The 14750-nt window shown below is 38.6% G+C and overlaps 1 protein-coding gene across 1 annotated transcript in view; it reads right to left on the bottom strand.

Moving 5' to 3' along the window:
* Positions 1-14750, bottom strand: part of LOC132399810 (brefeldin A-inhibited guanine nucleotide-exchange protein 2-like) — a 139276-nt gene that overhangs the window by 114599 nt on the left and 9927 nt on the right. The window contains exons 2-4 of the mRNA XM_059980584.1: positions 3947-3977; positions 3442-3574; positions 379-522 (exon numbers count right to left, since the gene is read on the bottom strand). Of these exons, the coding sequence (XP_059836567.1) occupies positions 379-522; positions 3442-3574; positions 3947-3977 (308 nt within the window). The remainder of the gene's footprint in view (positions 1-378; positions 523-3441; positions 3575-3946; positions 3978-14750) is intronic.

The following is a 14750-nucleotide window of genomic DNA, read 5'->3' as shown; positions in this document are numbered from 1 at the left end:
ATTGCACATTGTTCCATTGAATATTTCAGGACCAGATCATAGTAAATGGAAGTAATTTATGTTTCATTACATGATCATAATTGTCTCAAGAGATGAAATTGCCATTAAGCAAAACAAACTAGAATTCAGAATGGGAGGATGAAAATGAGGATTAGAGAGGTTTATAAAAAAGCTTTAACATAATTGAACTGCTTTAGAGCAGTTCAATTATGAGACCAAATGCAACTGATGGTTCTAAGTTGCATACAAGATCAAATAACTGCAGACATTTAAACAACTGCAGATAAAGTTTCTAAGTATTAGTATTTCTTCGTCTATGGACATGACAGAATCTGCACATGTAACTTTTATTCAGATTTAATTAGAATACAAACATACCTTAATTATCTGAAGTTGCACACCTTCGTCTGTTTGAGTTCCTTGAAAACATCCACAAATTGTTTCAATAATCCTATCAATTAGCCTCTTTCCAGTTGAACTGTCAGGAGCATTACCAGTGATATGTCCATAAGCTAACAATTTCTGTCAAAAAAAAAGTCATAAGGACCTACTATTTAGAAAGTAATAAAAAAGGTGCATTATATGCCAATACAGCTAAACACACAAGGCAATGAGATAAAACTTCACAACATCCCTAATATATACAAATGAAATGTTCAGGCAAGTTTTCTTATTTGTGAAGTTAAGAAATACTTCTTAAAAATTCTATGAATTCTTTATCATGTACTCCCAAGAATCACTTTATGTAGATTGGAAAATTTTCAATTCATTCATCACATTGTATAATGAACTGCCCTTACCAAATATGATCAGCTTGTGAAGGAGAACAATGCCACATATGTGGCAATTGCCTGATCCCAGTTATTTACAAGATCTACAGTGCCTATAAAAAGTATTCACCCCCCCCCCAGAAATTTTTGTGTTTTACAGTTTTACACTATTGAATCAGTGGATTTAATTTGGTTTTTTTGACACTGATCAACAGAAAAAGACTTCTGTGTCAAAGTGTAAACAGATCTCTAAAAAGTGATCCAAATTAATTACGAATATAAAATACAAAATAATTGATTGCATAAGTGTGCACCCCTTCAAGTCAGTATTTAGTAGATGCACCTTTAATGCACTTATATCCTTGAGTGTGTGGATAGGTCGCTATTAGCTTTGCACATTGGGACACTGCAATTCCCCCCCCCCCCCCCCCCCATTCTTCTTTACAAAACTGCTTAAGTTCTGTCAGATTGCATGGGCATTGTGAGTTTAAAGCTCTTTTCAAGTTCACCCACAGATTCTCAATTGGATTGAGGTCTGAACTCTGACGTGGCCACTCCAGGACATTAAGTTCGTTGATTTTAAGCCATTCCTGTGTAGCTTTGACTTTATGCTTGGGGTCACTGTCTTGCTGGAAAATAAAATTTCTACAAAGTGATCCAAATTGATTATAAATATAAAACACAAAATCATTGATTGCATAAATATTCACCCCCTTCAACATTACACACCAAAACATCACTGGTGCAGGCAATTGGTTTTAGAAGTCACAAAATGTGTTAGATGGCGGTAAGTTTTTGAGACCTGTGTGCAGTAAAGGTGTTTCAATTTACTGTAGTAAAATATCTGGAAGGTCCAAAAAGTGGTGAATCAGTATCCTGGTAAAAAGTATATCAAGACAACAAAAGAACACTCCAAGTAACTCCGTGAAAAGATCATTGAAAAGCACAAGAGATGGATACAAGAAAATTTCCAAGTCACTGAATAGCTCTTGAGGTACAGTTAAATCAATCATCAAGAACTGGAAAGAAAATCTGCCATTCTTAAAACCTGAGTGACCATGCAAAAAGGGGACTAGTGAGGGAGGCTACAAAGAAACCTATGACAGCGCTACCATTTCTGAGATGGGAGAGACTACACCCATCACCAGTCACAGATTTATGGGACAGTGTCAAAGAGAAAACCACTGTTGAAAAAAACTCTCAAAATCTCGGCTAGAGTTTGCCAGAAGGCATGTGGGAGATTCTGAAGTCTGTTGGAAGAAAGTGCTATGGTCTGAGAAACCAAAATTGAGCCTTTTGGCCTTCAGACTAAACACAATGTTAGGCATAAGCCAAACACTGCACACCATTAAGAACACACCATCCCTACCGTGAAGCACAGTAGTGACTGCATCATGCTGTGAGGATGCTTCACTGCAGCAGGCCCTGGAAGGCTTGTGAAGGTAGAGGGTAAAATGAACATAGGGAAATCTTGGAGAAAACCTGATGCAGTCCTCAAGAGAATATTCTTTCCAGCATGACAATGACCCCAAGTATAAAGCCAAAAGCTACACAGGAATGGCGGAAAAAAACAACAAAGTTAATGTCCTGGAGTGGCCAATCAGAGTCTAGACCTCAATGCAATTGAGAATTTGTGGCTGGAGTTGAAAAGGGCTGTTCACTCATGATCCCCATGCAAACTGACAGAACTTGAGCAGTTTTATGAAGAAGAATGGGGAAAAAAAATGCACTGTCCTGATGTGCAAATGTCAAATGTACTCATTTCCATAGATGTTGCCTAGCCTGGTGAATTCCTCCAGAACTTTGCACGTGTTAGGTGGGGGGGGGGGGGGAATACCTTTTTTAAATTACTCGCATTGTAACTTTGCTTTGTTATCTTGAGGATCTGCAAGAGCTCCAACTTCTCCCTACACATAATCTGACAAGTTGATCTCTTATTTTTACTTCTCTTTCTGTGTGATGGGGAAAAAAAAGATTGCTTGAACCAGAGAAAATTCTAAAGTGAGTGAAAATTACCAAAGGAAAAAAAGAGTGAATCCAAGTGAGAAAGAATGTAATACTATTTAAAAACGTGAAGAGCAACACTTTAATGCAGATAAATATCCCAAGTCACACAATAATAAAGGAAACAGACACAGAATAAAATACACTGTGATGCTTAAACTAATTGATTCAAGACAAGTTGAAAAAAGACAAAAGTAGGTGAACTGATAAGGAGTTTTGGCCACCTTTACTGGTGATCAAAAAAAGGTACCATTGAAGTATAGTTTTTTTCACTGATCTCTGTACATCTTTCAGATTAAATCTCCTTATTCAGGAACTTAAAACAAACATTAATTGCCTATTTAAAAACAGTTTTTTATGACATTTGTTTAAGATTATAAAACTGTTGAGGATAACCAGTTATGCAGGAGGTTAAACAGGCCAATATTTTGTATTCAATTTCAGTCTTGCAGAGATGGCAAATAAGAACTGCTGCACTTAATTTCAGTATAATTGTTTTAATATTGACTGCCACAGGAATGTGGACCGACTACATACCAGCATTTTTAAAAAAATGATGAATAGAGAAACTGTTAATGAAAGAAACTATAAAATAGAACAATAAGGGTAACTGTAGCTTGTGTATTATTTACATTCATGCTTAAAACATTAGGTCAAGTTAGCATACTTGCAGACAGTCCAAAGACGTGCTGACGATACGAGGGGATTTTGATTGACAAGCCAACTCAAATGGAAGAAAGTACTTATCAGCCTCAATGAAGTTTGCTTTAGGTATTGTAGAACCATGTTTCTCTCCCGATCTAAAGAAAAATCATAATTTTGAAAAAGAACAAGTTGAAAGAAACAGATTAAGAGCACCTGCAAATGTAGTAACATCTAGGGATTTACTGGAAAAAGAAAAATTAGTATCCTTTACAAAAGCAAAGCTAATTATTTTACAGCAATTGACATAATGATATTCTTTGTTAAAGCTTCAATGCAAACTTGACTGATACCAATGCAAAATCACATTTATATTTTAACCATTTTAAACCTAATTCAACATATATAATACAAAATATTTCATTACATTTCAAAAGGGTATGCATTTTCTGCTTACATCCTCCTTTTGTAGGGAATATAATATAGGAATATACAATTCAGCCTTCAGGAAAAAAAGCAGTATGTCCTACCTTTGTTTTTCTATTTCAATTTTAATTTCTTCTGTTGAGAGAAAAAAAAGTGAACTGAGTTACTAAGTTGATGCACAACACATTCTTCAATTATGTAACATTTTCAATATAGTAATTGAATTAATACCATGAAAGTTTCATCACTCTGTACATTTCTAAATATAAGCAAATGGTCCAAATATCTTCTAAGCTACACAACAAATGCAAAATTAAAGTCATGTGCAAACAAGTCAGTACTGCATGCCATGCTCAGTAAGTCATCAATACTGCACTAACTAGTTATAGAAATTTCATTCCTGTTATCTATTCAGTGACAAATGTAATGTCAAGAAACATTAAGCAGAAGAACCATTTCCATGTCAATGGTGGAAACAAACACAAGTAAACTATTTCTATGTAGCATGTCTTGTGCTGTCACAGTACAGAGCCAAAAAATCAGTGAACACTCACCTTCTGGTCTGAGAGAAAAATACCTCATGATCTTTAGCTCAAGGGAAGAGTCAGGAGATAAAACAAGCTTCAAGGAAATGGAGGGGCAGGAGCAATTCAGGAAGGTTTATGAAAGTTTGGAAGTAATCAAGGACGAAATTACAAAGGGATGACAATGCAGGGAATATCAAATAATTAAGAAACAAAATCCACTACACAAGCTTTAAGTGGAAATGGCAAAATCTCTATCAGGCGTGGCTGTCTGAAAATCTGAATGGCAATTTCTGGTCGCACCTGTAGACTGCAAAGGTGCAAACAACTTCATCAAATGACAAGGTATTCATCTGCATATTTCCTTTAAACTGTTTTGGAACAAGAATGATGGCAGCAAAAATTTTCTAAGGTGATTGGAAACCTCAAATCACGGTTGTGGATCTGTGCTTCATAGACCCTTTGCCAAATTGTAAATGTTTTCTTTAAAGTTGATAAGGTCACATCAATGAGAAACTTTTGAAATAAATTTAATGAAATATAAAACATCCTTTCACCTGGATGAAGTATCTCAGGAATGGAACAATAAAAAGGAAGAAGTACAAGGCAAGGCATTTACCTCCTGTTCATTGTCAAGAAGTAGCACAGGAAGAGGGCCTTCAGAATATTTAAGTGGGAGGCATGATGTTTGCTGAAGTGGCAGAACAAGTGAAATGCAAGGACTATTGGGGTGGAAGGCAGGAAAACAGCAATATAGTCTTGGTTCTCATCTGGAAAAGAAGGCAGCAGAAGCAATGTATGGAAATTGAATTTAGGAACACAGAAAACCTACAGCACAATACAGGCCCTTCGGCCCACAAGGTTGTGTCAAACATGTCCCTACCTTAGAAATTACTAGACTTCTCCATAGCCCTCTATTTTTCTAAGCTCCATGTACCTATCTAAAAGTCCCTTAAAAGACCCTATCGTATCCGCCTCCACCACTGTTACCAGCAGCCTATTCCACACACTCACCACTCTGTGTAAAAACTTACCCCTGCCATCTCCTCTGTACGTACTTCCAAGCACTTAAAACTGTGTCCTCTCGTGCTTTCAGCCCTGGGAAAAAGCCTCTGACTATCTACATGATCAATGCCTCTCATCATCTTATACACCTCTATCAGGTCACATCTCATCCTCTGTCGCTCCAAGGAGAAAAGGCCGAGTTCACTCAACCTGTTTTCATAAGACATGCTCCCCAATCCAGGCAACATCCTTGTAAATCTCCTCTGCAACCTTTCTATGGCTTCCACATCCTTCCTGTAGTGAAACAACCAGAACTGAGCACAGTACTCCAACTGGGGTCTGACTAGGGTCCTAATAGTTGCAACATTACCTCTCGGCTCATAAATTCAATTCCACGATTGATGAAGGCCAATACACCGTTTGCCTTCTTAACTACAGAGTCAACCTGTGCAGTTGCTTTGAGCATCCTATGGACTTGGACCCCAAGATCCCTCTGATCCTCCACACTGCCAAGAGTCTTACCATTAATACAATATTCTGCCATCATATTTGACCTACCAAAATGAAGAACTTCACATTTATCTGGGGAACTCCATCTGCCACTTCTCAACCCAGTTTTGCATCCTTTCAATGTCCCGCTGTAACCTCTGACAGCCTTCCACACTACCCACAACACCTTCAACCTTTGTGTCATCAGCAAATCTACCAACCCATCCATTTCCTCATCCAGGTCATTTATAAAAATCACGAAGAGTAAGGATCCCAGAACAGATTGCTGAGGCACTCCACTGGTCACGGACCTCCATGCAGAATATGATCTGCCTACAACCACTCTTTGCCTTCTGCAGGCAAGACAGTTCTGGATCCACAAAGCAATGTCCACTTGGATCCCATACTTCCTTACTTTCTCAATAAGCCTTGCTTTCTCAACAAATTTTGTTTTATTCCTTAACCTCTGAATGCACATCCTCCTATATTCCCTGTTCTTTCTTACCAACAGTTCCTTGCTTTTGCACTTTAAGTCTGTTATAAATAATCTTTCCCAAATTCAGTAGTCAAATCACAAACCTTATCTCTCCTTTCTCTAAGGTGCAATCTAACCCAAGGATTTCCAGCATTGTATATTTTGACATTCACCATTAGCAGCACTGCTTGCATTTAAAAATAAACCCATCCAGAAGAATATCTTGCTGGTCATCTAAGGAAGGGTTTACATAGAAATGCTGTCCATTTGTCTTCATCATACAGGATACAAAATGAATTTCTATGATTATGGATATATCAGTACCATAAAGTTGATGTGTTCAAAATATATGTCCTCGATACAGACTGATTTCTGGTCACTAATACCCTTCTCACAAAAATGGCAACTTCTCACTTGAATATATTTATTGGAGATCCAGTTACCCTCTGGTATATTAACCAAGGTGGTCATAAAGTGCATGAACAATCAATGTGCAAACTGCAGAGCACAAACTGCTCCATTAGATGGTCAAGCAGAAGTTTTCAGCATGGGTTGATTTTTGATAGGATATTAAGGGGCAAAACAGTCAAATTTAAACAGTGTTGAAGACTTAAGGCATCGTCGGCATTCCTGACCCAGAACCTGACAGCCAGTAGAATATCCAATGGACTCAGGCTCAGAAAGAAATCAAAATTAAAAAAGCAACTTCTAAATAGTTATCCTGGGTTGGAAGTAACAGACAGCAAATCCATAATTCATGAGTGTTTCTTTGTTCACAAAGAGCACTGAATTAAATCAAGGGAGCACAATTTCCTATTTAACTTGATAAATGCAGATAGACAAATACTTAACTTACTTTACTTTTTTGTCACCAAACAATTGATACTAGAGCATACAATCATCACAGCAATATTTGATTCTGTGCTTCACGCTCCAAAGTAAATATAATCAAAATTTAAATTATAAATCATAATTAGAAAATAGAAAAGGGAAAGTAAGGTAGTGCAAGTCAGGTCCGGATATTTGGAAGGTACGGCCTAGATCCGGGTCAGGATCTGTTCGGCTGTCTTATCACAGTTGGAAAGAAAATCTGGCCGTACGAATCTTCAAGCTCCTGAACCTTCTCACGGAGGAAAGAGGGACAAAGTGTGTTGGCTGGGTGGGCCGTGTCCTTGATTATCCTGGCAGCACTGCTCTGACAGCGTGCGGTGTAAAGTGAGTCCAAGGATGGAAGATTGGTTTGTGAGATGTGCTGGGCTATGTTCACGATCTTCTGCAGCTTCTTCTGGTCTTGTACAGGACAACTTCTGCACCAGGTTGTGATGCATCCTAGAAGAATGCTTTCTACGGTGCATTATAAAAATTAGTGAGGGTTTTAGGGGACAGGCCAAATTTTCTCAGCTTTCTCAGGAAGTAAAGGCACTGGTGGGCCTTCTTGGCAGTGGACTCTGCTTAGTTAGACCAAGTCAGGTCATTTGTGATATTCACCCTGAGGATCTTAAAGCTTTTAACCTGTTCTACCTGCGCACCACCAATGTAGATAGGGGTTGTGCGGTCCGCTACTCCTTCTGAAGTCAACAACCAATTCCTGGAGACTTCCGGTGGCTGTAATGGAGTAGGTTGCACTAGCTACGTGCTCCGAAATTATTTGCTTACTTTGCTGTTTAAACCTATCTCGGTGAGAGCATCATGAGTAGAAAGCAGTCAAAAAAAGAGACTACTTTAGAGACTTTGACTGAAATGTTTCAACAAATGTCAGAGAAACTCGAAAAATTGGATAAACTGGATGACTTGGAATCCAAGTTTGATTTGTTACAGAATTCCTTCGACCTGGTTAAATCTGAACTGAAAACGCTTAATCGGAAACTTGGAAGTATACAGCAGACTGTGAATGACCACAAAATTCGTATTAAGCTACATGAAGAATCTCTGCCGGTGTTGCAGAAGGATATCGAAGGTTTCAAGAAAATTTCTAAGGAACAACTTTAAAAATATGACGCGTTACTGAAGAAACTTACAGATTTGGAGACCAGGAACCGAAGGTGCAATATCAGAATTCTTGGGCTTCCTGAAAAACTGGAGGATAATCAACCTATTGATTTTTGTGCTCAAATGCTGAAAGATTTATTCCCTGATATATAATTGGAACTACCAAAATTTGAGCGCGTTCACCGAGTTACCCCGCCTAATTGGGACCCTGCCAAACCTCGCTCTATTATCATTCGCTTTTATGACTATCAGATTAAAGAACAGATCCTTTGTGAATCAAGGAAGAAACATATATTACAATTTCGTGATCAACAGTTTCGGATTGTTCAAGATTATCCACCGCAAGTTCTAAGAGCTAGATAGGCTTTTCAAGAGGTCATGTCTGATCTTTTTAAGCTTGGCTGTCGCCTTTCTCTCAGAGATCCGTGTAAACTCAAGGTTACTACTCAAGGATAATAAGGTTTCTTGGTTTACAAAGTCTGAAGAAGCTAAGAAATTTTTACAAAGTCTCCATCCTTAAATTCAACTTTGAGTTGAATTATGTTAAATGTTTTAATTTCAGGTGTTCAATCAAGTTATCAACAAAACGCCAATTACAAGGTTTTTTGGTTTTACGAAGTCTTAATCATTTGTTTGATTAAGTAACTGGCGCCTTGTTATCTTTCAAACTATGCAAAACATGCAGGCAGACTGCATCCATTTTCTCTTTTGCTGTTTTTTGCAGCTCTTTTTAAACAATATGTTATATTCTCTCAGTGTTATATTCTCAGCTGCATTTATTCAGCACAGCTATACATATATATTTTCTGGACCCACTGGAGTTTTGGGTTGGGAATGTTAGAAATAGTCTTCAGCCTCCCTTGGCTGATAGAATTCTCTCTTTGGGGGGGGGGGGGGAGAGGAATGGGTTCTTCTGTAAAGCTGATTGGATGTTTTTACTGTTTTACTTATTCACTATCTACATGTCTGTGATTACCTTTTATACATTACTAAAGGATACTTGATGGATTCTTTTATTAATATACTCAGTTTTAATGTAAAAGGTCTAAATAACCCTGTTAAACGAAATAAGATTCTCTCTTATATCCAGAAACTTAAAACTCGTATAATCTTTCTCCAAGAAACCTATATTCGTAAAGATGATATTTCACGTTCTTTCAAAGGATGGAAGGGTATACATTTTCACTCACCCTCTCAACCTAGATCGAGAGGCGTCTCTATCCTGTTTGATCAGAATGTATCCTTTATTCAACATAATGTATTTTCTGATACAAATGGGCGCTTTGTTATTGTTTCGGGTAGTCTTGGGAATAAATTAATAGTATTTGTGAATATACGCTCCAAATACAGATGACTCCTTGTTCTTTGAACGTCTTTTCTCTTTTCCATTTAGAATCTTGCTTAAATGGAAGGAGTCTACCCCTCCTATACATCTTCAATGGCTATGTGATATTATGTCATATTTAAATTTAGAAAAGATCCGCTGCTCAGTCTTAAATTCGAAACAATCTTTTTATGATATCTGGGGACCTTTCCTAAATTACTTTTCCAATTTATAAAGTTTAACAGTGCACAGACTTTTATGTATATTTTTATCTTCTCTTCTTAAGTGAATGTTTTTTTTTCTAATTATCCATTGTCATCCATCAGCTTTTTTCTTTGGTAGTTGGTAGGGGGTTGACTTTTTTTTAATATATATTAAAAATTTCTTTTATGATGTATGACCTATCTTTAAATTTTTGATTACAGAGTGGTATATCTTTGTGTTAAGCTATAACATTTTGATCAATTTTATTGCAATATATGAATGTACACAAGTTATGTTGAGATGTATCTATGTGGTGCACGCTGTAAATCTTCTTTTCTTCTGAATAAAAATATTGTAAAAAGAAAGAACAACCAATTCCTTCGTCTTGCTGACGTCGAGGGATAGGTTATTGTCTTCGCACCAGATTAGTCAATTAAAAAAGTGAGGCAAATATTTACTGCCATTACATCTGAGTTTTGCCACTATTTCATTTGAGAACTGAACAACAAAAATCCAAGACAACCAGATCTGTATTACAAGTGCTCATCTTGGGAAACTTATCCACAGACAGTGAGATCGAGTCCAAGGAGCAGATATTAATGTTGCATGACACTGCAGAACTAACACTTCAACAAACTAATGCTCAATGCGAGTACAAATAAACTCTTATCGGGCTTACAGCTGGGTACAGAAACTGAGTATAAACAACATTTCGAAGGCAAACTCTGCCATCTTCTTCAGGATGAAGCCTGAACACGGCAGAGTTTGTCAGCGAAATGTCAGTTATAATTGATACCTGTACCCAGCTGGAAGCATGATAAGAGTTTATTTGTTATATACACCAGGAAAGCACTAGACCCTTTTTCACTCTGTTGTTGATTTACTCGTGTTTTAGATCATTGTCTTGTTGCATCATCCAACTTCTATTAAGCTTAAGGCAAAGGACTGCTACCCTGACATGCCCCTGTAAAATCACTTGATATAATTTTGAATTCATTATGTCTTCAATGATTGCAAGCTGTCCAGGTCCTGAGGCAATAAGCAGCCTCAAGCCACAGTGCTCCTTCCATGTTTTACAGTAGGGATGAGGTTTTGGTGCCCTTTTTCCTCTAACATACCAGTGTGTATTTTTGCCAAAAAATTCAACTCTTGACTCATCTGTACACAGAACCTTGTCCCAGAAGTGCTGAGGAACATCCAGGTGGCCTTTTCCAAACCTGAGATACGTAGCAAAAATTTTTTTTTATTTTTTTTTAGGAGAGCCATTGTTACCTCAACAATGTCCTTCCATAAACACCATTCTTGTTCAGTGTTTTTCTTATAGTGGACACATGAACAGAGACTTTAGCAAGTTCTAGAGATTTCTGCAGGTCTTTGGCTGTTAACTTTGGGTTCTTTTTCACCTCCTTCAGCATTGCATGTTGTGCACTTGCTGTGATCTTTGCAGGACACTCACTCCTAGGGAGAACAGCTATGGACTGATGAACACACTGGTCTTTCAAAATGCTTTTGTTGCCTTTTCTAACTTCATGCATCTCTACAATTCTTCTTTTAAGGTCCTCTGAAAGTTGTATTGATTGAGGCATAGTGCAGGTTAACAGGTCTTTCTTGAGAAGAGCGGGTTCTATCTGTAACCTGACTTTGTGTGTCTTTTTTAATAGGGCAGGTGAAAATCAGACCACATTTTATGAGTAATAAATGCAGAAAACCAAATAGTTACAAAGGGGTCACAAACTTTTTCTTGCAACTGTATATCCAAAACCACTATAAACTCCGTGATTTTTACCAAAGCCAGCGGCCTCATAACTGAGCAAATTAGTTTTCTTTGTGCCTCTAAGTGTGATGCAAGAGAAAGGTGATTTGATTTACCAGGCATTGGCACCAGAACTTAGGAAGGGAACTGATCTTTCGTGCAGTTAAAGTTAAAGTCTGTCCGGAGCCATCGAGCCTTATCAGGTCAGTACTTAAGGCCATGGTGTGCAGCAACTGAGAGTATGAGACTCCCCCTCCCCCCCACCCGGATAGGATGCCAGTTTATTGAGAGGTTAACCCCCAGCATTTTGCCAGTACAGGTGTCCACCGTTTTTCGAACGTTTGCTTTACGACACCTTGCTGTTACGAAAGACCTACTTTAGTTACCTGTTTTCGCTAACAGAAGGTGTTTTCACTGTTACGAAAAAAGGCAGGATGCGCCCCGAGCAGCCAAGCTCCTCCCTTGGAACTGCATTCTAGTCGGCATTGCTTAAACACGTGCCTGTGAATGTCTGTGCTTTATGTCGACTTATTTTGTACATCCATTAGCAAGATGAGTTCTAAGGTATCAGAAAAGCCTAAAAGGGCTCCTAAGGGTGTTACACTTTGCATAAAACTAGACATAATTAAGCATTTCGATCACGGTGAAAGAAGTAAGGACATAGAGAGTTTGGCTAAGGGTTTTTGGAAGTTGACAAAGATGATGTTGAGGAGGTTTTGGCATCCCTTGACCAAGACCTGATAGATGAAGAGCTGATGCAATTGGAAGAGGAATGGATAACAATTGAAACGGAATGCAGTAGCGATGGACCAAAAGTGAAGTCATCCAGGAACTGAACGTGAAGCAACTGCGTGACATTTTTGCTGCAATTGATAACGCTGCAAGGATTGCAGAAAAGTATGACGTTAATTTTGAAAGGGTACGTAGGTTTAGGGCATACTTGCAGGATGGTCTGAGTGCTTACAAAGAACTGTGTGACAGAAAAATGTGCGAGGCTAAGCAGTCAAGCATACTGTTGTTTTTCAAGCCTTCCACATCAGCCACAGCAGACGACAAACCTCGACCTTCGACTTCGAGGCAGAAAGACATATAAGAAGGTCACCTGCCTGCCCTGATGGAAACAGATGATGATGAGATGACACACCAGTCTCCCAACATCCCAACCTCCAACGACTCAGCCTACCACACCATCATCAGTGTACTTGCTGTCTTCCAGATTCTGGTAAGTGAAACTACACTGTACATCCATTATTTCTACTTTATATGTGCTGTGCATTTTTATGTGTTATTTGGTACGACTTGTTATTTGGTTTGATTTGGCAGCTTCGTAACTTAAAGGTTACTGGAGAGAGTGCTTTTGTGAGATTTTCACTATGGTGGACAGTGCTGCAATGATAGCAGAAAAGTATTTCTACTTTATATAGGCTGTGTATTTATCATATCATTCCTGCTTTTACTATATGTTACTGTTATTTTAGGTTTTATGTGTTACTTGGTATGATCTGGTACGTTATTTTTTTGGGTTTGCGAATGCTCACAAACTTTTCCTATATAAATAAATGGTAATTGCTTCTTCACCTTATGACATTCCGGCTTACGAACTTTTTCATTGGAACGCTCTACCTTCGGATGGCGGGAGAAACCTGTACCCATTTTCAGCTGGGTGGACTGGAGCAATGTGTGGTTAAGTGCCTTGCTCAAGGACACAACACGCTGCCTCAGCTGGTGCTCGAACTCATGACCTTCAGATTGCTAGTCCAAAGCCTTAACCACTTAGCCACATGCTACACGCTCTTTCGAGCAACAATACATTAATACATGTTGTACCTTTATTTGAACAAATCACGATAGGATAGACTGCCAATAAGAAATCACACTCAAACTGTCATGTGTATAAGTGCATGAAGGAGGTGATATTGTTGGCAGTGATCAAGTTCAATTGTCATTCAACCATAAATGAATACACATGACTATAGCCATATGAAACAGCATTCCTCTGGGCCCAAGGTGCAAAACACAGTGCCAACAGTCATACACAGCACAAAGCACAGAAGAGAGCAGTAAACATACAGTCGTACATAATAACAAAGCCCAAATCCCTAGTCCATTGATGCTGTCGATGAGAACAAGCCCGAGGCCAAGCAGCTCCTCAGCTGTCAGCACCACCAAGAAACCATTGCAGCATATCACCAATGTTGAATATGGACTTGCAATCACAAGAAAAACTACTAAGACAATCACTCACTGTACAGCACCTTTGCACACCTACTTCAAAACCTCTCTGTAGCAGGCAGCAATATGGTCCACACCCAGATCCCATCTCCTCCACCAACAAGCAACTTAATGATGGGGTAGACTTGGTTCTTGAAGTTCTTAATGTCCACCAGTGCCTTGTGATTGTAAAAAAGATGTTTAAAAAAAAATAAAAACACCCCGTAGACACTGCTGCATCCAAAGCACTTTGCCATCAAGGGAAAAATAAAAGTTTAAAAAGTAAAAATCAAAGTCAAAATAATGAAGTAATCTCAAAAATGATAAACAGAGAGTAATATTGAGACACTTAATAAAAATTCCATAATGCGCTAATGGAACAGAGAGGTAGAACACTTCGCCTTGTTACCAAAGTTTGAAAAATATTCTGGAATACTTGACCTTTAAAGGACAGATATAAGAGAAAAAACAAAATTATCAGGGTTTGCCTTCTTCTTAGGCAAATAATTGGGAAAGAAGTTAAAATGCTTCCACTGTTATTCCAAGCAGAGGAAGATTCCTGAATGAATGACATTAATGTGGGGCTCTGTAGCTAGTAACCACATGATCTTGACAGAGCAAAGATCTGGACCAAGCATGTGCAACCGGGCCACGAGGGAACGATATAAAACGATACGAGTCAGCTGCACCTTTCCTCATTCCTTGTCACGCCCACTGCTGAACCTGAATGCACGCGAGGTCATCAGTCACCTAAACACAGTGATACCCTTGTGCCAGGGATCACTGGTCGGTCTCGGGTATCCGGCCGCCTCACACAACTGGCAAGAAGTGCTGTTGCTACTGGCCTGGAGTGCGGACAGATGGGCACCGCCTCTAAACCTGTTTAGCACACTGAATGTTTGTGGGGAACCTGGTGCAAAAATTTTTGCAGATG

The sequence above is a fragment of the Hypanus sabinus genome, chromosome 9 (assembly GCF_030144855.1).
Source record: "Hypanus sabinus isolate sHypSab1 chromosome 9, sHypSab1.hap1, whole genome shotgun sequence".
Taxonomy (NCBI): Eukaryota; Metazoa; Chordata; class Chondrichthyes; order Myliobatiformes; family Dasyatidae; genus Hypanus; species Hypanus sabinus.
The sequence above is the reverse complement of the archived record's forward strand: the minus strand, read 5'-3'. Positions and strand labels throughout refer to the sequence as shown.